The following is a 23,420-nucleotide window of genomic DNA, read 5'->3' on the forward strand; positions in this document are numbered from 1 at the left end:
TTTATTTATTTATTTCTTTATTTTAAATTCTATTAAAAGGAATCTGTGGAGCAACTTGAGGTTCCTGGGAGCTGATGAAGACTTGCAGCGGAGACGTGGAAGGAAAGCAAGGGGATGGCCACAGGGTGAAGACTGGGAGGATCTGCCTCCAGTAATACTCAAGGACTTGGTGTAGGAGTGAAAAGCAGGAGTTGGGTCTGATTGCTGCAGGCTGGGAGCACATGCTAGGACCACATCAGGATAAGCAGCCCTCCTTAAGAGGGTGAGGAGAAAGCCTTTGGTAAGATATATTTGTGCGCAGTGCTGTGAGTGGGAGAGGTAGGAATGCCGTAGCTTACAGTGGTAAGGCCTGAATGGCAGGATTGCTCTGTGGGGGCAAGGCTTCGCACACTCCCCACGGCGCTGCTGTGCTTGTCCCTTCAGCTTGGGAAGGAGGCATTGGAGGAGCTGTGCCTCAGGCAGCAGGGTGTGTGGTCTGATGAAGAAGGGGTTCAAGTCCTGCTGCCCCGCTTGCAGAGAGCTTCAGGTGTGGGGTTTGCCTCTGTGCTAGCAAGCAACTGTCCTGCTTTGCATTGCAAGGATTTGCTGACTAGGGCGAGCAAAACCTGCCGAAGAAGAGGATGGTTTGTGATTTGTTGTGTCTGATGAAGAAAAGAAAAGGGTGGTCAGCTTTGAAAGTCGTCGTTAGGACTCTTGATCTCATCATCAAGACACCTGTGGCAGCTGCTGCCTCGGTACCTTCTTCATTGACTTCCACAAAAGCTTTGTGAATAACTTGGGAGATGAAAAGATCCTTCTTCGCTGACATCCCTGTGAAATCAGCCTGACCTGGGTCAAAAGCATTCCGTATCCCCATGCTGCTCAGAGGGGATTTAAGGTCATAATTCTCTTCCACCTTCAACTTGGGCAGGTACAGATGCACTGCAGCTTTCGTCATATTGTCTGGGTTGGTCCATTCAGCCAATTTCTCATACGTCAGCTCTCTTTCCACCTGCAATGAGTTGAGGAAGGAAATATTTGGAATGTGAAGGGCAGAGACAAGACATACATGGTCTTGATGCTCATCAAAAACATATAAAAAACACCTACCAGCACAGACTACAGATGGAATGTGCATCATATTTAGAGTGCATGATCCTACAAAGTGCTGAGTAATTTATACTCCTATTTATTTTCTTAAAGGTGGTGAGGTGTAGGCTTGAAGCCTCAGAGTAGTTTATAATTTTTTTTCCTCTGGTGTGAAGAACGTTGCTTTTCTTTTGCAATGTATCACTTGTAACAATAATAATAGGTGCTTGATGTCTGTGTATGTGGATGAATTTTCTCTTAGTAGTGATGAATAAATGGGTTGCATGGAAACTGAGGTACAAATAAAAATATTTGCCCTGCTCTGTGTAGAATCTGAAACTGATCCTGGCATAGTTATGAGTTGCTGTTGACACCTTCTGGGTAGTAGTCAGCACCTAATTTGAGAAACCTCACCACAAACTATCAGCTGGAAATCCAGACTGAAAATGACATTAAAATGAATTAATACAGCTCTCCAGAGAAGACGGCATGGTGATTCAGAGGTGATCCTTGCTTTCCCTGGGCTATACTGGCAATAGGAAAAAGGATACAAAATAGTCAAAGACAGTTGTGTGGACATAGATTTTAAATATACTATGTTTGCAATGTTACTGCATGTCCTGAATCCTAAGCTGAAAACCATGGTGTTACAGTTTCTGAAACAAAGTATGAGCACATTAGAGCTATTCTACTGTGATTTTGAAGCTTGTTCTTCCTCACTCTTTTCATCTGTTTCTGTTACTGTTTCATAGTGTATGAGATTCAACAGTAGGTCAGCTTTACCAGCTCCAGGCCAGTGGTGTTATCACTGATGTCATCCGGTAGGAGAATGAACATGCTGAGTTCATTTTTCACATATGGCAGCTCAATGATTCTGAATTTCATGGTGGTTTCATGGAGTATGAAAAATGTGTCTTTCAAAAACATCATCTGTACTGGTTTAGTCTTGGTCTGGAAAAAATTCAGACATAAAAATTACCTTACGCATTAAAAAGATGATAAAATTTACTTGCTTCATTGAACTAAAAACAAGTACAAGATTCAGCAGCATTTGGATATTCAGAACCCTTTTCTCTAGACAGTATCACATCAAAAACTTCTCAAAGACTTTTCAACATCTTTGAGATCTTTATCAAAAATTAACATAAACACATAAGCTAAATACCAACTAACTGAATCCCATGTAATATATTTCTAAATTTAAAGCAAAGGTATTAGCTTTGGTTACTCCTTTGCAGGAAGAAGTTGATAAAGTCTCTTTGCAGGCCTTACTATTCACCCTGTGAGTTAAACTCTCTCTGGCACCCATGTATTTGATTTGCATGGCAGTGGGGAAGCTGCAGGGATGGCTTCTGTGAGGAGACATCAGAAGATGCCTCTGTCAGGCAGAGCCAGTTTCAGCTGGCTCCAAGACAGACCTGCTTCTGTGCAAATCTGGGCCAGTCAGTGACATTGGTAGTGCTTCTGATTGCGTATTTAAGAAAGGATAAAAACTGCTGCACACAAGCATCTGGGAGAGCCAAGTGAGGTGATGTGGGACAAACTGCCCTGAAGACAGCTAGATCAGTGAGGAAGGAGGGGGAGAAGATGCTGAGATTCTCCTGCAGCCCATGGTGAAGACAAAGGTGGTGCAAATATCCACCCTGCAACCCATGGAGAGCCCATGCTGGAGCGGGCTCCTAGCGGGACCTGTGATGCTGTGAGAGCAACCCTCTAGGAGCAGGTTTTCTGGCATCACCTGTGACCCTACAGTGGACTCACACTGGAGCAGTTCTTAAGAAACTGCAGACCGTGGGAAGGACCCACACTGAATGTAAAGGACTTTATTACATGGATAGGATCCCACACTTGAGCAGAGGAAAAGTGTGAGGAGGAGGAGGGAGCTGTGAGCTGACTACAACATTAGCCCATTCTCAGTCTCCTGCACTGCTTTGGGCAGAGGTGAGTCACAAATGAAGTTGAGCCTGGGAGGAAGGGAGGGGTGGGGGGGGGAAGGCACCTTATGTTTTGTTTACTTCTCACTAACTAACTCTGAGAATTGGCAATAAATTAATTTCTTGAAGTTGAGCCTGTTATTCCCGTGACGGCAGTTGGTGGATGCTCACCCTGTTCTTTCCCTGACCCATGACCCTTCCATCCTATTTTTCTCCCCCTGTCCTGTTGAGAAGGGGCAGTGATAGGGAGTCTTGGTGAACACCTGGTGGCCAGCCAAGGTCACCCACCACAACCAACTGCTGTGACAGATCCTAAAACTGCACACATAGCGTAGTAGGTTTCGAGTACACAGTCACATCAATTGTTTCACATTGTGTGGCATACAAAAGGTATTTGATCCCTTAATCTACATCAAACAAAATGTTTGTTTCCATTGACAAATAGTTTTGCTTGCTTTTGACACAGTCCGAAAATATGCGTGCAGTCAGCTACTGGGAATTGTCAGTGCATGATCATTTAAATGCTGTTATCTCAGTGAATAGATCATCTGAATAAATCACCCTCACACTCAACTCAAATGACAAACCCTGTGAAAATTCCCTATGAGGTTTGATGCAACACCCAGGATACGTGTGAGAAGAACAGCTGGATGAGATCCCATGATCTCAGGGTCCCAAGAACAGAAGTGAGCTCTAGCTCACTCTAGCTCTAGTAAACATTGCTCTCAAAAGCAACCTGATCCTCTTTGAAAATGGTACTTAGAGAAGTTTCTTCTTGTCCTTAAGCTACTTTCCTTAACCTGCTTAGCTTACTTTTTGAAAAATTAACTTTAACTGTTCCCAAGTATTTTGATACTGAGGTGTTGGAATCCTGAAGCCTGGGAGTTTTAAACTTCTGGGCTTTCTGACACTGGCCCTCAAAAGAACACTGCTTTTTACCTGAGGCCCTGGAGAAGCCTTCTAAATTTGAGTGATAGAATTAGAATCACTGGTGTGTAGTTTGAATAGAAGTGTGTAATTTCATAAGGTGAAGGGTTTTGAATTTAGGGTTTTAGAATATAATAATAGGTGTGAGACAAGATGAAGGTTTTTAAGCATTGTCTCTTTCTTCCTTCTTGTTTCTTCTTCTTCATGATTTCAGGTAGTAGTTTTTGGATTGGATAGTTAGTACCACAATGGGGTTACAGGTGTTTGGTTATTGGGTCAAAAGTATAAATAATATAAATATTAGCTCTTAATTAGATAGTTAACCTTTAAAAGACCTTGTAACTAGCTAGATATGCCTCCATTTTCACTTGCTTTTGGCGTGATAATTAAGTGTTGCAAAACTCTCTGTACTTTAGATAAGATTTAATAAACAACCAAGTGCAAACAAAAGATCCATCTCTTGAGCATTCAGTCCTAAGTAAAAGCAAAACAACAAAACTAACCACTTTCAAGACTGAGTTAGAAATTAAAAATCGAGTTTTCATGGATATAAATAAGACAATGCTGAGTTATTTTCACAGTTGGTATTCTCCCTGGGTTTATACCACTTTCTCAGCTATGAGTAGTATTGCAGAGGCATATGAAATACTCAGTAATAGATGTACTGACATACAGTAACTGACATATGGACAAGCAATTTACCTTGCTTATTCTGAAAGGCATCTCAGAAGTGTTTTTCTCCAGAAATTTCTTTTCCCACTTTCCTTTGAAATAAATGGCATTTACTAAGACCAACACAGTGCGAGAATGGAGAGATCCTGGAGGCAGCAGACTCCGTATTTTCCCTTCAAAATCAGACAAAGTGACTGTTATTCCACGTGACTGCATAACTTACTGATTGTAATTGTTCCTTGTCTGTGCCTACCTCTCTTTCAATAATGTTTGCATTTGGGAATTTTTTTTACTGCACATTTTTATGTTGTACATATGGTAAAAATGACCTTTGAAATATCTTTGTATCCTTTGTCCAGAAAAGCTCTGAATGCCCCATCCCTGCAAGTGTTCAAGGCCAGGCTGGATGGGACTTGGAGCAACCTGGTCTAGTGGAAGATATCTCTGTCCATGGCAGGGGGGTTGGAACGAGATGATTCCTAAGGTCCCTACCAACCTAAACTATTCTATGAATTCTCTTTTAAAAATTATATTTATTGGCGTTTTGGTAGTAAATGGCACTGGCAAGTGCATAAAGTGAAATAGTGTGGATGTTCTGTGAAGCTGGTTGCAAGCAGCTGAAGAATGCAGAAGTAAAACCCTCACTAATCACTGTGTAGCCATACAGTATCTACCTGTGCATCCCTTCGAACAGCAATGATTCAGAGAGCATAAAGAATTGAGGGAAGGACCTTGTGAGGGGCAGCAGTTAGGTTGGAGAGAGGCATTCTTCAAACTATTTAGCTGTACTTTGCTCATCAACTCCCTGCCCTGAGTTTCCACCTTTTATGGATCTTTGGCTGCAAGAGCAGTAAGTGTAGAAATAAAAAATATTTGAAAGTTAGACAAGAAAAAAGCCATCAGGGTGATACTTACTCTCAGTTTTATTTTCTACCCATGAATTGATCTGTGCTCTGACTTGTTCTGCAGCTCTCTTGAAGTTTACAGCTTGTGGCTTTGCATTGTAATAGCTTGTAATGAGTTGTAAGAACTTCTGAAAGATAGGATTAAAGAATGTGTTCTTGCTTAGTTAAACTTAAGTTATAAAAATGTTAGTAATAATCAGTTTAACAGATTATACAATCTACTAATACATAATTTTAGAAAACATACAGTGACCTTTATAATAAGGTCTGATACATTCTCTTCTAAATATTAAGTAAGGACTGATCAAACTCAGTCTCAAAAAAACTGATACTTCAAATTTTTGTGTTTAAAATCAAAGGTGGAAATGTTTAATTTTGAAATATCCATGAAACTTTTACATTTTTTCTAATTTCTCAAAATTATATTTTTTTTATTTAAATACTTTTTTTTCCTGCTTTATGAAGTAATGTTCAGTACAAGATGGAAGAATAGGCTCATATCAAATCGAACAAAGGCTTTTAGTTTGCTTCAGAGGTGAGGAATCTGCTAAAAATTTGTGAGGACAATAAAAGGAATGTTCTGGTAGAATAAAGTTATGGCAGAAAAGCAGAATTAATGTTTTCATTGCTGTCTGCTGTGAAATCATTCATGGAGATTCCCAGCAGGAAATTCCCTCTATTCTCTGTAAAGCAAATGCACATGAGATTATGGAGAAAATTAGCAATACACATTCAGAAGGGCAGGTTGCTGATTACTCAGGAAACCAAACAAACTCCAAAATCAGAGAACAGTAATCTCATTTAAAACCCTATTCCAAGAACCTGGAAGATGATTAATACAACGTCAGTTTTAAGAGGATTTCAGAGATACAGATAATTATGGATAATCATGAGTTAGCGTGGGGCAAATGAATAGAATGGGCGTAGTGAGTGTATGGATTAACGTGACTTATTGGAGGAGTGCCAACAACATTTTGTAATGGGAAATCACAAATCTGTTGGAGTTTTCTGAAGGTGTTAGAAAGCATATAGGTAAAAGGGCTGAGCCCTTACAGTCTTTCTGGGTTACTGAAATGCATTTTGTAGGACTTGTCACCAAAGGCTGAGCATCCATAGAACGGCAGAGATGGGTCTCATTTGTTTAAAAGACTGGAAAGAAGAGTAGGAGGAAAAAATTCACCATGAAAGGTTATTACTGCTGGAGTACCACAGGGATATGTATACTGGCATCTGTGCTATAGTATTTTTTCTATAGAACCAAAGCCTAGATGTGTACATTAATATATATTAACATATTTGTAGGTGATCCAGTAAAGTGTAAGATATAGGAAGTGATTGTTACAGTTTAGGAATGAGGTATTGAAGTTGTAATGGACACGTACATGAAAAAAATCTACCTAATCACAGCCAAAAATGCAAATAAAAATTTAAGAACTATGAAGAAAAGAGTAGGCAACAAAAGAGAAATTTCTATAATGGCATTTTATAATACTGTAGTATGTCCACTGTGTGAGTTCCCAATGCAGCTTGGCCTCTCCAGCCTCAGAAGTGCTACTGTATAAAAGATGGGGGGGATGAGGGAGACCAGAGATGTGGAGAAATGACCTTCAGAACAGAAATGAACCAAAAGTGATGCCAACAGCAGCAGGCTCAAAAAGCACAGGGGCTTCCTGCAGTGTATAGCTCAGCTGTGGAAATCCTGGTGCTGAGAGCTGAAGCAGGTTGAAAAGACTGGTGTACATAGTTCTGAAACAACAGCTCATCAGGGACTCAAGCAGGCATGCCTTCTGGTTTATGAAGTCCCTGAGCTGCAGATCAGTTGGCAGCCACAGTAGATTCTGGAGAAGGATCACTACACAGTTTTCTTATGCACTTGCCTAACTATTGCCCTCTGCTGAAAACAGATGGACCTCTTGCCTGTCCAAGACTAGCCTCCTATGACTGTCATCGTGTTCTCACTCAAATTCCAGTGCTATCATTTGGAATTTTTTATCATCTCTATTGATATCATTATTAATGTCAACATTTTCTCTAGTAAAGGTCTTCAACTCACAGGCAATAATGGGTAGGTCTTTTCCTCATACAGTTGGTTGGCACTCTTCAACAAATAAGTGCTTCTGCGTTTGTTGATGTCAGACAGGAGCTTTTTGAAGCCAGAATGAAACTTTTCTGCTCGCTCTTGCTCAGGATCCTTGGGAAGAGACACCAATAAATATGGATTTATTTTTTTCTGTTGCACCTGCTATGTTTATTTAAATTATTCATGCTCTTTTAATTAAAAAGGAGTTTTAGGGAATTAAACTCTTTTTTGTGTATGTTGTACGTTTGCACCATTGTGTGTAACTGGATTAATGGGTTTCTACCTGTAGGGCAATGATTTCTTTAGTGCTTTGTAGGCATTTGGGGTGTTCTACCCTCACAGAAACAAATATCAGGGCACGAACCTACCAGCTATTTACATGGGTGTTTTCTGTTGCTGTTTGGATTTTGGAGAGAGCTTGTTCTGCACGTCAGTGTTGATGGTTTTCAGGAGGATGAGGTTGCTTGCCAGCTGTTGCCAGCTGTTGCTTTGTAAATGAAGGAATGAGCTGCTACCTGCCAGCTGCTCCCCACCTGCTGCCTGGATGCAGTGTCCTCCCTCCCCCATGTCATCTACTGTGCCTGCACATGAGACACCAAGAGTCTCTGCCACTGACTCAGGGTCTGTTGTCTGTCGTTTCTTGCTATGATCTTTTCACAGTCATGCTGAGATGTGGGCTGACAGGAGGGACACCTAGGAAAGAATTTTATAGCCACAGGACATAGGATAACAGAGGCCGAGTTTTTCAGTGGGATGGGAACAGAGACAATAGGGGGAAATATCTGAGGGAAAATATTAGACAGACTTTGCTACAATTTATGAAGTCAGTGAGTTGCTAAAATGAATGTGAGTGCAGTGATTCATCTTGAAGAACCATCTCGCCCCATCAAAAGGAGAGAATGCTATAATCCCCTTGCCCTTTTTATTTGAAGCTAGTCTAATTTAATTTCTTTCAGCTGTCTTTTAGATTCTGTGCTGAAAAAACATGGCTTTTTTGAGTTTAATACTTTTCAGTGATTAGGGAGTTCATTTGTTGAAAAAGATCTAGACCCTTTCTCCTGCTGGCAAGTCTCTGGGGAGCAGATGAGCAAGGGTGAGTCAACATGTGTTACCTTAAAGGGGAATTTTGTCTGCCTGATGTGTCTGAGCATACAAAGGGAAGAAGGGACTTTACTGGGTAGGGCTGGAGTCAGGTGTGAATGCAGTAGTTGTTTATCACTACAGAAAAAAAAAAACCCAACCGACCTGAAGGTGGTAAGAAATGGAATTGTCCAAAGCGTATTAGGACCAATGATTTTTTTATATTTACACAGCCCAGCTAAAAGCAGGTGAGACAGTATTATGGCCAATCAAAATGCTGTTAGCCTCTGAGTTCTACTTTTGAAAGACTGAATTAATGACTTTTACAGTCATATTACCTGCTTGTTCACTTTTTCTGTATATAGTTCTTACTGAACCACAACAGTAGATAATAGACTGAAAACAAGCAGATGTTAAAACCCTAAAGCAGTAGTTGCATTGGACTATCCCATTCTCAGAGGTTTTCATCTCAGAGTCTTTTGTTGTAATAAATACCATCTTTCTTTTCTTTGGTCTTGCTGGAGAAGGCCGTGTTGTCTCAGATGGACCTTCTTCTCTTGCAGTCTGGTTAAAATGAAGAACCTGTGGTGATGATGATGATAAATGTTCATAAAGACAACTTGTTTGTTTGTGATTAATCAAGGGTTGTAAGTATCTTAGTTTTCTATGGTAATTCACTAGCCATGCCCAATGATAGTCTATTGAAGTTATTGAGGACAAGACCCCACACTTGATTAAATCTCTGTGACTGTATCATTACTATACAGATTTTAGCCACATGGACTGCTTAATAATAGATCAGTATTGTGACTAGAACAGGCTCTCCAGGGAGGTGGCCACAGCACCAAACCTGACAGAGTTCAAGAAGTGTTTGGACAACATTTTCAGGCACATGGTGTGACTCTTGTGGTGTCCTGCATAGGGCCAGGAGTTGGACTCAGTAATACTTACAGGTCCCTTACAACTCAGTATATTCTATGAGTCTCTGATATTTTCAATACTCACATATCTCCATTATTCATGGAAGAATTACCATTTTTATGGACTAACTATGTCACAAACGAAGATCTGTGCCTCTCCTGTGCAGCCAAATGCATGTTCAGGAGAGCTTGCTAAGTTCTGTATGCAGTATGAGAAAGCAGACATACTGCTGCCAGAACCATCTTAGGTCTAGAAGCAGTGATATCTTGCTCAAGAGATTATCTCCAGATTTCCTTTCTCTAGAATATTGTATTGCTGTATTAATTTTTTTTTAATAAAAGTGTCTCCTCATTACTTTTTGAGCACCATGTTTGGTTAATTGTTCTATTCAGAGGGCAGTAGCCTCTAATGTCAATAACTTCTTGGTAGTCCACTTGCAATGCTCTCTGAACTGCAAGTGCAATCTAAGTGTAGGGTTGGTGAAGAGCAGAGATCTTGGAAATAGAGTGGAAGTGGCCTGCCATAGTGTTGGTACAAAAAAGAGCCCCACTCATGCTGTCAGCACTGCAGATCACTGTTCTCCCATGCTGTTCCTTGCCATAAGTAGAAGAGCAGCAATTTAGGTAGGAACTCCCTGTAAGGTGTACACAGCTAATTTCAGAGCTTACCTCGGCCATCTGGCTTGCAGTGTCACCTTTTGCCCCCAGGTGGACCATGGCAAGAGCAGTTGCAATACTCCAAGGAGAAAAGAAAATGTTTTGGCCTTTGGAAGTTTCATTCAACTTTTTGTAAAGATCCACAGTGAAGCTGTTGGTTGACACTGAGGGAGTTTCCATTGTTACGGCTGAGACAAATGAGTTTCAGAGAGAGGTGGTGGCTGCCTCTTCACTCCTTTAAAAAAAAAAAAAAAAGCTGCCAGTGGGAGATTCCCTGCAACTCTCAAAAACAGTCTGAAGATATCCCTGGGTAAAATACTGCATAGAGACCAAATACAGTCAGCTAGTAGGTTTCTTTCTAAGAACTGCATTATTTTTTTTTGCTTCCTCATCACTTTCAGTGACCTTGCCAGGTTTATTTGTTTTTCATCAGTTGAGTACAATTTTAGCTAGAAATGTTTTCAGAGTTTAGACTTGTTTCAAAAACTTATTTGTTATTTCTGTAATTTTCATAGAGTTATTCTTTGATTCTGAAAGTGAAACAGAATATTTCTCACTGTGCTGCTTTGGGCTTTTTATTATTTGTTTAAACTCCCCATGATATTATTTTCTGCTGAAAGAAAGCTCAGTTCAGGTGATTTCCTACATATATCCTGAAGGCTACTAGAGAGACAGATTATTACATTTTCTTGGTGTAGGTAAACCCATATTTGGAAGCTGTAGCTGGACTTGCTAATTTCTGTTTTTCAAGAAAATTCATTTATCTTACATACAGTCTCAAATAGTTCCTCTTTTAAACAACAACAATTTTTCTCTGGTTTCCTGCTGGTTTATCTTGCACATTTTCCATCCTTCTTCTGCTTCTTTTCTTAAGTATGCTTTTATAGGACAAAACGAAAGGAAACGAATGACCAAACCCCCACGATTAAAGTGATTGTCCATACATGGATGCAGAAGGAAGGATTTTTTGGTCCATCTAATACCTTGATAAATATTAGGACAAACTCAGAAATTCTCAATGTCTTCATCAGCATAAGGACTAATAAAACATTTGGTAAAATCAGTGTAAGATGGCATGAAATGAAATGTAAGCATTAGATCAACAACAGCAACTGAACGCATCTAAATCCATTTTCACCTACAATTTGTGTGGTTAAATAAAAAACTGCAGTCCTCAAAGTGAGCTGATCCCATGAAGTGTCAGGGATGCCTGGAGCCTCCAAGGTCCTCAAGTTCTGTTTTTAAAGCTTCCTAGAGCTCTGCAACAGCTTTGAAGCATTCCTAGGAGTGCTTCAGAGGTGAATGCTATGCAGCCTAGCTCTTACCTAAGTACTCTTAGGTCCTTAAAATCATGTATCTTACTGCTGTTCCTGGAGATGCTGATGCTCTCTGGTGATTAAGGTATCCTTCCTACAGGTCAGGAAATTTTCTGCTCTCCCAAGCTCTGTAGATTTTGCCAGGGTTTTTTTTTTTTTTTTCCCAGTTTGCATTCTGTCCACTGTGTCTTTGCACAGGGTTTTCCTAAGGGCTAATACTTCTGAGTAAAAAATAAGCAGTTCCTTCCCCTAAATGACTTTTGTGCCATCATTTAACCACTCAGTTCCAAAGAATTTTAAATTAATTTTTAAAACTTTCAAATAAAAGCCAGTTATTCTAATTACCTGAAATCCTGAGAGAGAAATGAGTTAGGATCTGTCTTCGGTCAGGGTCTGTGGCTGGCTGTGGGGCAATGAGTACTTTTGGAAATGGAGAAATATTTGCACCTCCCTTTTCTTATCTACATCCTCTTCTGGTATTAAATGTGTATATTCTCTCATTTATTCCTAGTTCTCCTCTCTATTACCTGCTTTCAGAACTTAGAGACCTCCTCAATTCAAGGTCACTGTTAATCGGTTATGTCCTGGAATATGAAGGCCAGTATTCCAGTTCCCTACAGGTATCCTCCACAACTTTGGAGTTTGGCCCACAAAAAAGTATGAATTGCAGAAAATAATTCAACCACACTGGATTGCCGACAGATACGCTGAAGTCATTTTACTGCTTACTTTTCTTTATACTCTACCAGCTGGGGAAATTAATAGAAACTGATCTCAAAGGTGTGGCTGAAAGGAAATATTGAAATAGACTGTTAATCTTATTCACCCTGTGGTTAAATTTGAGAGAGGAAACATCATGCTCTCAATCTATATGGAAAAAGCATTAGTATGAAATTCATGTTTTGACCAAGGTTTATGTTTAATGCTTCTATACACTTCAAATCTGACTGCTACATATGTCATGCAAGGTTTCAAGAGAGATATGTGCGCCTTGCTTTCTTCATACCTTTTAAGTGCAGGTTTTATGCCTTGAATGTCCCTCTTATTGCCTTGCTTCAGAAATTTATTAGGCATTGTTATATTTACCTATGAGCTTAAGGAATGTATCTTAATTGCTGTTGTTTGATTTGTAGATAAATTCATAGAAGAAAATCCCCCAAGCGGTTAGTGGTACTACAAACTACAGAGATTGGCCAAAAATACAGGAAAATGAAGAAAGTTCCCGAACTGTGTAGACACTCTTTGTGGTATATACCAGCTGCTGCAAGATCCTGTGTGGTAAGAGGCATTGGAGTTATGGGAGGGAACACATTAGCCAAAGAAGTGCTCTAGATTTTGCAATGCCAGATATATATATGGTGAGAGAAAATAGTGAATTGATGCAGACAGAATGGTAAAAATAAGATTTCATTGTATCACAGTGCCTGACCTATTGACTTCAAGTGGATTGACCTTTGCCAAATGGTCATAAAAATGTTTTTTGATGAAACCAGTCATTTTCCTCTGGCATAGTGATGAAGAAATTTGGTCTTTTTTGAAGCCACCTTTCATTCCATCTGGCTCAGCAGGGAGGTTGTATCTTTCTGCCTGATTGATTGCCATAATTCTATACCTGTACTTTGTAAGTGACCCACTCTGAGTTGGTCTTTTGGGCCTTTGTTGAAGATGTTGCAGTTAATGCTAGTTATAAGCAGCAGAATTTAAAATCAGTGTTAGACTAAGTCCAATTATGAATTTTTACTCTGAAAAAATCCTATTCAGCTATGTTCCCTAGGAAGAAAATGAGACCAAGTATCACATCTGTTGCAATAGAACTGTAAAGACAGGACTATAAATAATACATGAAAAGGGGCATTACTGTGCCTTTTTCTGGTGGCAAAATAAAACTTTTGAAATATGAATGCATTTGCATTGCAGTTAGAAAGCAGTGGGGGTTTATATGTCCTTGTCTTGTGTACTAAGAGTACACCAACACTGTAAATTTTCTTTGCCTTAGTAGTGTAACCTATGTCTGTAATTTATGCTTTTCATGAAGTCCATCTATCACAGAGGTTCCAGGGATTATTTCATGAATCTGAGATTGGTGCTGCAACACAAAACCCTCATCTTTCATTGTGGGATAAACTGAAAGCATGTTAATATGCTGAATTTTGACAAGCATGGAGTCACTAAGTGGCAAGAAGTCCATGCTCACAACATGTTTATACTGGGACTTACTTTATCAGTTTCCAGTAAGTATTTCTTTCTTTATCATTGAAAGTTACTGTGGCTTTTCAAAGAGGAGTTAATGGACCTGAAGTTGCAAATTTTGATGATACATAACAAACCCAAGGCTTTTTGAAAACAATTGTTTGGAAATGCAGTCACGTTGCACTTGTTACTTGACTAATGCCTTATAGGATTAAGGGAAGGAACCAGGCTCTTCTTAGAGGTTCCTGTGAGTTTTGCGTGGCCTGTTTTTGGGTTGTGGGGAGGCCTTGGGGCTTGCTCCTGTGAGAAGCCTCCAGAAGCTTCCACCATGTCCAACAGAGCCAGTCCCTGATGGCTCTGAAGATGGAAATGCTGCTGGCCATGGCTGGGCCAATTAGAGAGGTTGGTAGCACCTCTGTAATAAGATATTTGTTTACATATTCTTGTGATAACAAGAAGAAAATCAAAACCAAGTGCACACATTTTTTTCTTACCATGGAAGAGGAGGAGGAGGTGAGAACATGTGAGGGAAACAACATGGAGACACCAAGGTCAGTACAGAAGGAGGAGCAGGAGCTGCTCCAGGTGCTGGAGCCAAGGTTCCTCTAGAGGCCATGGTGAGACCATGGTGAAGCAGCTGTGCCCCTGCACATGGGGATCCAGGGGGGATGCAGAGATACACCCACAGCCCATGGGATCCATGGGGGAGGCAGAGATCCACCCACAGCCCATGGGAAGGTGCCCATGCCAGAGCAGGTAGATGCATGGAGGAGGCTGTGATTCAGTGGGAGACCCAGTGGAGAGAGGGGCCCTGCTTCCAGGCTGGAGCAGCCTGTCCTTAGGGGACTGCATCCCATGAAAGAATGACCACAGCAGTTTTGAGAGGACTGCTGCTTGTGAGAATGGAGCCATGCTGGAGAAGTTCATTGAGAGCTGTCTCCCATGGGAAGAACCCCACAGTGTAGCAGGGGAAGGACTCCTCTCCCTGAGCAGCAGAAGAAAACCCCGGGTGATGAACTGACCAAACCCCCCCTGCTCTGTCTTCCTGCACTGTTGATGGGAAGGAGGGAGGGGCTGGGGGAAGAAAAAGTGGTTTAAGGACTTATTTTATTTCCTATTATCCTCCTCTGATTTGGTTTGTTATTAACTCTAAGCCAAGCCTGTTTTGCCCTTGGAGTGTTTTTTCCTGGTCCTTATCTCAATTCATGAACTCTTTGTCAATTTTTTTTCCTCTCCTCTGCCCTGTGACAGGGGAGGGTGAGTGAGAAGCTTTTGTGGATGCCTGGCATTTGGCCAGTGTCAAACCACTGATGACAAGAGGCAATGGGAACAGGCTGAAAACATGAAGTTCAATCTGAACATAAGAGAGCATGAAGATGGTCACTTATGAGGATGGTCAAACCCTGGCGCAGGTTGCCAAGAGATCTTGTGTATCCTCCCTTGGTGGAGACAAAATCCAACTGGATATTGCCCTATGCAATCAACATCAGCTTAGCCAGTGTGCATAGTGGATGGGACCAGATGATCTCAAATGGCCACTTTTACCCTGACAATTCTTTGTTTCTGGAGGAAAAGTGAATTAGAAGAATTAGTCTGATCTGAAAGCCAGATACTAGTTACTATGACAATAATGCAGGGAAGCACAAATGAAGCAGCTCAGTGTTGCTTGCAGTAGATGATCTCTGCAGAGGGTCTACCCTCTGGATGGGTTCCTTTTCTTCTCTTTAACACTTTTCACTTGTATTACAAGTATTTGAGTGGAATGTGTACTCTTCAAGGAAAACTGAGACTGGGAGTGGCTCAGTGCCCAATCCAGCCTGTTTGACACCTAAGCACCTCTTGCCAGCTGGCAGTGACTATGCTGTCATTCCTCAGAGAGCCTCAGAGGTTCTGTTTTCATTCTTCTTGTTTTTTACAGCCTACACTTACATGTTCTTCCACACCTAAAAAACAAACTTCTCAGTAAAGCTGAGTCAATAGCACACTTCTGGGCTGCACTGGGGAAGGTCCTGAGGGACAGACAACTAAATCCTGAGCTGTGGCTTACAGGCAAGGGAGGGCACTGATTTTAGAAGTGTGGATATATTTTGTTGAAGGGAGATGTAATTACAAATAGAATATCTTCTGGGAAGGTGGAACACCTTGTAATTATAGGTGGAATTTTGTTGAGAGTAAATGCTTTTGATGATACCTGCTTTCCCACATGTTTTCAGATCCTATTGTCTTATGTAATGTTCTCTGATACATAGTTAGACTACCACAATTGCTGCAAAACTTTATGCTATTCCCTATGGCCACAGGGATAGCACAACTGCTGCCCTCTCAAGCCACCAGAGGGAACTGATGCTTCCAGTACAGCATGACCTGTTTATTATTGTACATGGGCAAGAGGGATGTGTGGAAGATTCATTTTTTTTTCACATTGCTTGTTCACTCTTGAACATGGTCAAAAGGGATATTTGGAAGGTGCTGTTCTGGGCCATAGCCTCTAGTCAGTCTTATTTCTGGTGTGTTGTGAAAGGTATTTTTGTGAATGCCTAGGATGACATGCAGAATAATAGTGTTTGGAGGCCTGTTTGAAACCTAGTGATAATAAGAAACCAGTGTGTTAGTTTCTCAGCTTGTTCAATTGTGATGGTGTGGTAGTTGATTTGGAATGACAAGAGTACAAACATGCTCCAGCTGTGCAGATTGCAGGGTGGTATAAAAGAACCAAGTAAGTCAGTGTTTTGAGTAACACAAACTGAACTTCAAGTTTATTTATTTTATTAAATGCAGCTCATGACAAAATAATAAGTAAAGTGTCAATCAAAATCAAAATTTCACTGGTGTTTCTGTCAATACCACAAATATTTTTGCTGAGATACACTCATAAGGTACAAATCAAACATTGGTCAATATTACAGGTGGCAAGGAAGCTTTGGAGGCATTAATCAGAAAACAGGTATAATTAAGTAAAATTAAAAAGAGGAAACATTTAAATTATAACAGGTTTAGATTGCATATCAGTAAAAGGTGGCAAGAAGGAATGTTGCTAATAGCATTTTTGCTGGTTGGAAATCTCAGCAACATTAAACTACAAAATTTAGAAAAATGAGGAAAAAATGCAATGTGATTAGAAGTCAGCAATTTAATATTAAGGGTTGGACAATTTTTCCTCACAGCCTTGCTTTTTCAAGAAGCTGAAAGAGTAGGAGAAAATAAATGTGATGTGCCTAGATACATATGGTGATTCAGAGGATGGTAAGGGGCATTCTGAGATTATTCTGGATTTGTATTAGATCTTGTTAATTTCCAACAGTCATTGAAATTAGAGATTAAGGTTATGAAGTGGTATCGTAGTACAAATGGAGGTTTCCAAGTGAGGAAAAGAAAGGAAAAGAGATCATACATATTTCTGCGTGTTGTTTTTATTCTTTTCAGAGTTCTTTTTGCTGTCTTTGAGACTCAAGAGAATGAACTGCATTTCCCTTGAAGTCAGCATTTGACATAGGGCTAGATGATGGCCTGTGTGCAGAGAGCTCTTATCATTCCACCTTACTTTTAAACAACAAAGCCAGATAAAAGGGAGCAAAATTCTGCACTTTCTTTTCTGTTTAGGACTATCTTGTTAGCATGAAAGAAGGAAGCAGTAGAGGGGTGTTCTTGGGTGGTTCAGGATGGTTTCTGGATGCTGCCTTCTTTGAGGAGGATTGGGTGAAAGGAAAAGAACAGGCATTTTCAGTACAGGTGGCTACATTGCTTAAGGTTGAGATTTTAGCACTGCAATTCACTTTTTCCATTGAACAGTGAACCTTGGTTGCTATCTGAGAGCAAATAATACTTCATTCTAGAGGAGAGCAGAATCTACCAAAGAAAAGGATGCTCTTGGACTTGTTGTGTCTGATGAAGAAGTAGAAAGGGTGATCAACCCTAAATTCCAGAACATGGCTAACACGTACACTTGTTAGTTCTACAATGACAGCAGTAGCAGCAGCTGCCTCCGTGCCCTTCTCATCAACTGCAACAAAAGACTTGTGAAAAACTTTGGAGATCATCACTTTATCCTTCTCGGTCATTCCACTGAAATCAGCATTGCTGCTGAAGGCACTGCGCATTCCCATCCTGATCAGATTATCGCTGAGGTCATATCTCTCTTCCATTTTGAATTTAGGTAGGTACAGATCCACAAGAGTCTCAGTCATCTTCTTGGAATCAGTCCATTCAGACAGCTTCTCATAGGCCAGTTCTCTTTCCAGCTATTGTTCAAGAAAGAGAAGGAATTTGGTGTTTTCAGGGAAAAGCAATTAATCAGCTATACATTAATCAATTTTATGGCAGTGTAATGAATTCAGCATTTTAAATAGCAAATTTGACATTTAGCTGAAAGCACGAAATAGAAATTGGTTTTACTGATGATCAGAGACAAGGTGCACAACAAATATTTGAGTTTTAATGCTGCAAAGTTTTGAACAGCACCCTTTCCAAATTCATTGCAAGAGATGGATATTCAACAGCTGTCCCCCCCGCCACTGTGGTAGTTCTTTCCTCTCTTTTAATTCAGTCCTGATGTGAACAAAATTGCTGTGTGACACATGGTTTGGTCCAGTTCTATAAAAACAAGTGTTAATATTATTGCATATATTTCCTTGACAGCTTTGAAACAAAATGCTTCCAGCAAAGTCTTTCACTGTCACTCTGTGTCCTGGGCACTATGCCACCAAGGTTCAGCTCAGGTCAAATGGAGGGTAGCAATGAATGGTATAGACTTCAAGAATTTAACAATCTTGGAATTATAGTAACTACAGTAGCAGATCTTATTATTGTAGCAAACACAGCCTCACCAAAATCCTAATTTTTCATAGAGCAGACAAATGGTGGGAGGGGAGAGAGGGGAAAAGAGTGAGAACAATATGAAAATAAACTTCCAGGCCATGGAGAAAAGGTGTCATCTCAGGAAGAACCTGTGACTTCTTGTGTGATGGTGTCTCTCTTGAATGTGCAAGGAAGGGAGATTTAACCTTTACAGATCATGTAAAATTGGGTGTCAGTCAACGGGGCTGTTAAGAGCTGAAGACTGATTATGCACAGTGTTGCCTGTCTTCAGTTCCTACCAAACTAAGGATTCTCAGCATGGAAGAACATTTTTGGCATTAGAGAAGTATTAAAGAAAATTAATACAGGTAGTGGAGGAGGTCAGACAGCATGAAGGCATGTCCTCAGAAAGGGAGATATTATTGTCAGCCTGCCCTTGCTTTTTTTTTAATGACTGAGCAGTAATACAGAATGGTTTTAGCATTTAGCTTTCTTACCTGCTCAAGACCCGTAGTGTTGTCTTTGATGTCATCAGGAAGGAGGATGAACATACTGAGTTCGCGTTTCACATATGGCAACTCAATCACTTTGAAATTCATTGTTTCCATGATGAGAACTGGAAATATTTTTCTCATGTACATCATCTTTACAGGCTTGGTCTTGTTCTGGAAAGTATTTATAAGTAAGAAATCATTCCTTGAATGGAAGGGTAAAGATGTCTCAGTGCAGTGCAGGGAGAGGAAATTTTACAAGAAGCTTTTAAAACAGTAATTTACTATCCATTTTCCAAACCTTGTAGTGATTGGATAATATTGCTTATCTTGGTGTCAGTCCCAAAGCTTTTGGCTGAACTGAGTTGTTTTTCTCTTCTCCCCAAAACATGCCCAAGGAGGAAGAGAGTTAGAAATATCTGCAAGGATTAGAGGTATGGAGCAGGCATGGGATTTGGCCCTACAACACTGCAGAAAAATAGCTGTGGTTTAAGAGGATGAGTGTTTGTGCAGCTTATCAGTGGTCTCCTCTCCCTGGTGATAAAAGGTTTAACCAGCTGATTGCTTGACAAAAGATTACACTAGTGTCAGAGCAAAAGGTCTCATGATGAGATGAGTTCCTGGGAAGCAGTCCTGTTGTCAAGAGTATGTAACTTCTATTAACATCTATATGTAACTTCTATTAACATCTATATCCCTTCATTCAAGGAAGCAGACCATAAGTATGTGCTAATCAGATACTAGAAGGTATACTTTGTGGAAGTTGCACAGAGTTCTTGTCTTTAACTGTGAATTCATGAACATCTCTTCTGGATACATGCCATTAACATTACTTCTAGCCTCACACACCAGTTCAGGACACCCTCTTGCAGCTGTGTTTGAGCAGGAATGATTGTGCCCAGCCTGGCTGCACAGCACAGAGGCCTGGGATTGTACTCATCCATGACATGCCATGTAGTTCCCATCCATGAAGCCTGGTCTCTCAAAATCGTGTTTTTGCAATTTAGTCAACTTTGGCTCTGTTTAACAGAAAGGTTTTTAATTACTATAGTTGTTTTGGAAACAGTAGCTGTTACCTGGAGCTTACTAAGAATTACCTGAGCACATCCTAATTTTTCAGTGAGCTCAGCACTGACAAATTTTGCTGTAAACAGCTTTCACAAAGTCTAGATACCCTAGGGCTACCTAAGAGAGTTATGAAATGGAAAGATTTCAGCAAGAGCTGTTGTGACCAGGTTGTTTAAAGTAAGAGGAGGAACTTACCTTGCTCAGTCGGAAGGGTTGCAGCTCTGTATCTTCTGCCTTAAATTTCACTTCCCATTCTGCCTTGAAGTAAATGGCATTTACAAGGATCAGCCTGGTGGAGTTTGTTACATCTTGGGGACCCAGCAAATTCTTGATTTTGCCTTTTGAAAACACAAGAGTCAGGTTTCATTCAAGAATAGCACAGTGAGGACATTTTGATTAGTTTTTGTCTCAGTTCAGCTTCTTAATAAAAAGTCCATGCCTCAGTGCCCTGCTCCCTAAAATGCTCCCCTGACATAAATTAATGCATTTCTTTACAATCTCTAAAGCTGTTTGCTGACCTGTCCTCCTGACCTGGCTAACTGACAGGTATTTATTCCTTCTAAGAATGTCTCAGTTTCATGGCTAGCAGCTAGAAGCAGAAAGCCTCACTGTCTGGTTACACCAGGTAGAAGGAGGACCCCCTCTGCCCAGCACGGGGTGGCACAGCAAGGCAGGCATCCCCCCTGCCCTGGAGCATGCTAGTAGGCAGAGGTGTCTCACCCCTGACAGTGGTGCCTGCATGCAGCACCAGGGCACTTGTGCCAGAGGACCAGCTGCTGCAGAGCACACAGCTCTAGGAGTCAGTGGGAATCTCCTCAGGGAGCTCACTGATGTCCAGATCAGGTGTTTGAAGCTGCTTAAGTGTGCTATTCTTTCTCTGTCCTCCCACCACATCTCTGCTCACTGCCCACATCTACGTTGGAAGTCATGACCTGGCTGCTGCAGCAGCACCTGGGGAAGCAGGGGCACCTGCCCAAAGGAGACTAACTTTGTGGGAGAGCAAAGATGTTGGGATTGAGCCCAGCTTACCCTCTGTTTGTTTTTCAATCCAAGTGTTGATTTCCTTTCCTGACTGTTCTGGTGCTGTCTTAAAGTTAACCTTCTGTGGCTGTGCTTTGTAGTAGTTCTTACTGAGCTGTATGTATGTCTGAAAAATAACAACAAAAAAAGCAAAAAACTTAAGTACTTGAGAAATACACTACTTTCTAGTCCCAAAAGGAAATTGTTAGCTCTTATACTTGATAGATTTTTCGACCTAGAGGACTGCAGGATCTTGCTTATTACTTTGTGCTGGACTGTGGGTTAGAAATAACTAAAGAACAAGATTTATCTGGAGAAGTGGGGAAGGCTGCATGCATCCTATAGATGTGCTTATTTTAATTTAAATTTAAATTTTAATTTAAATTTTTATCCCTTGGGAGTTCCAATATTAAAGGCACATTGCATGTAAAGGAATCCCTTCAATACAGTCAAAGGCAATGCATCCTTAAATTCTGTGAACAGACTGACTGCTATTTTCCAGTTAAGTTATCACAGGAGTCCAGAGCTCCTATCTGCACTATTCAAGGTCAACTTCCAACCAGTTGTATTAATGGCAAGTAATTAAAAAGAGAAATATTTTTTGCACCTTTTCTTACTCTTCTCTGAGATTTAACTTACAGGCAATAATAGGAAGGTTTTTTCCATGTAAATGCGGTTGGCACTTTTCAGGGAGTAGGTGCTTCTGGGTTTGTTGATGGCAGTCAGGAGCTTCTTGAAGCCAGAATGGATATCTGCATCTTGCTTGTTTTCAGGATCCTTGGAAAAAGAAACCAAACATTCAGCAATTTAATTTTTTGCATGAAGCTTTCAAAACACGCTAAACAATGTATATAGAAAATGGATTTGGATTCCTCTTCCTTACTTTTTATTTTCCCTAGTTGATCATCACTGCAATTTGCTGGGCTCTGTTCATGACTGAATAAACTGAATTGCCATGTAACAAACCTTCCAGACTATCCCAGCGACTCATCCTTTCATGCTTCTGAGAGTCTGAGTGAGTGAAAGGAGCTGAATTTCAACCTGTTGTAAAGCATGGCTGGGGTTTGCTCTTTAAAGAGAGGTGCAGACAATAAATACTGGACTCCTAAAACTGTATCTGGACATTTTGATTCTGGAGGTTCTTTATAATGGAATTTCAGTTCTAATAGATACCAATTTTCTTCTCTTTGGTCTCCCCCGAGAAGATCTGGCTGCAGAAGAAGAAGCTTCAGGTCCTGCTCCCAGGGTGAAATGAAGGACCTGCAGAGTTTCCAAAGATAAGAAATAGGCATGAAGGGCCTTGTGAGGCCTAAAGTCAAATGGTGATCAAATGGTTGTAATGTTTCTCTCCTTATGATAACTCCCTGTTGTGTCTGCTGCTTAGGTGACTAATCAAAGAGATGCTGAAGCTGTAATGACAATAAGTCCCATGGAATAATGAGTAGTGCCATTCCCCTCCCAAACCACCAACACAGTGCTCCTGTCTGCATGCTGCAAGGCAGAACTCCCTTCCACAGCTGTTTATCCCAACAATAGGAATGTGTTTGTGCAAACCCAAAGGGTTCTCTCCATGATAATAGTACAAAAGCAACCTACCTCTGCCATCTCAGTTGCTGTAGTTCCTTTTGCTCCCAGGTATGTCAGAGCCAGAGCAGCTGATATGCTCCAAGGGGAGAAGAAGATGTTTTTTCCCTTGTTGGTCTCATTCAATTTGTTGAAAAGATCAACAGTAAACTTTCCAACTGATGTGGATACCACTTCCATTTTACAGCCTGCAAAGAGGCAACACACAGGATCATACTCTTTGAATGTTTAAATTTTTGCACACAGTACCCATTAGTGAGAAATGTTGCATGTGCAAGACAATCCATTTAAACCACTAAAACTAATAGCTTAGTTGTATGTTTATCTTCCACACAGATACTGTTTGCCACCTGTTAAGAGCACAAATTTTTTTCAGGTTTTTTTCATCTTTTATACAGCCACAGTTTTCTTTGTGATTCTTTCTGCCTCTGATTTTCAAAGATGTGCTGATTTGTTACCTCTGTATTTCTTTTCATTTTTGTCCTTAACTAATGATTTATCAAAGCAATGTTCCCAGGGGAATTTATATATATTTTTACTACATTGGTTCACAATATGTTTAAATTTCCACTACTACATTTTGGATCTGTATAGAATTGGCACAGTGAATTGCTTGTGAATAATTCTGCCCCAAATCAGCACTTTCCCTTAGGCTTACAGAATTGTTTTCTGTAATAGTTGAAATTTAGGAAAACACAAGGCAAGAATAATGCA

At 40.5% G+C, this 23,420-nt stretch overlaps 2 protein-coding genes across 2 annotated transcripts; both read right to left on the reverse strand.

The window, feature by feature from the left end:
* Positions 1-20: 20 nt before the first annotated feature.
* LOC306799968 (heterochromatin-associated protein MENT-like) lies at positions 21-11,698 on the reverse strand. The gene is made up of 8 exons (XM_079301650.1): positions 11,569-11,698; positions 10,256-10,431; positions 9,162-9,248; positions 7,560-7,697; positions 5,517-5,634; positions 4,632-4,774; positions 1,852-2,019; positions 21-991 (listed from the first exon to the last, which is right to left on the reverse strand). Exons 2-8 carry the CDS (start codon positions 10,421-10,423, stop codon positions 590-592), a joined length of 1,224 nt encoding a protein of 407 aa, XP_079157776.1. The 5' UTR covers positions 10,424-10,431; positions 11,569-11,698; the 3' UTR covers positions 21-589.
* Positions 11,699-16,498: 4,800 nt separating this feature from the next.
* LOC306799967 (heterochromatin-associated protein MENT-like) lies at positions 16,499-22,916 on the reverse strand. The gene is made up of 7 exons (XM_079301649.1): positions 22,719-22,916; positions 22,296-22,382; positions 21,762-21,899; positions 21,132-21,249; positions 20,298-20,440; positions 19,041-19,208; positions 16,499-17,987 (listed from the first exon to the last, which is right to left on the reverse strand). The coding sequence occupies exons 1-7, from the start codon at positions 22,884-22,886 to the stop codon at positions 17,574-17,576; spliced, it is 1,236 nt and encodes a 411-aa protein (XP_079157775.1). The 5' UTR covers positions 22,887-22,916; the 3' UTR covers positions 16,499-17,573.
* Positions 22,917-23,420: the final 504 nt, after the last annotated feature.

The sequence above is a fragment of the Erithacus rubecula genome (genome assembly GCF_903797595.1).
Source record: "Erithacus rubecula genome assembly, chromosome: 3".
In the NCBI taxonomy this organism is placed as follows: Eukaryota; Metazoa; Chordata; class Aves; order Passeriformes; family Muscicapidae; genus Erithacus; species Erithacus rubecula.

Coding starts and splice junctions, on each gene's coding strand:
- LOC306799968 (XM_079301650.1), bottom strand. CDS start 10,423: ATGGAAACTCCCTCAGTGTCAACCAACAGCTTCACTGTGGATCTTTAC. Junction 7,698..9,161: donor GACCAAAGAAAAGAAAGATG/GTATTTATTACA, acceptor TCTCTTCCCAAG/GATCCTGAGCAAGAGCGAGC. Junction 4,775..5,516: donor GGTAGAAAATAAAACTGAGA/GTAAGTATCACC, acceptor CTGATTTTGAAG/GGAAAATACGGAGTCTGCTG.
- LOC306799967 (XM_079301649.1), bottom strand. CDS start 22,886: ATGGAAGTGGTATCCACATCAGTTGGAAAGTTTACTGTTGATCTTTTC. Junction 21,250..21,761: donor AAACCTTCCTATTATTGCCT/GTAAGTTAAATC, acceptor GTTATTTTTCAG/ACATACATACAGCTCAGTAA. Junction 17,988..19,040: donor ACACTACGGGTCTTGAGCAG/GTAAGAAAGCTA, acceptor CTTGAACAATAG/CTGGAAAGAGAACTGGCCTA.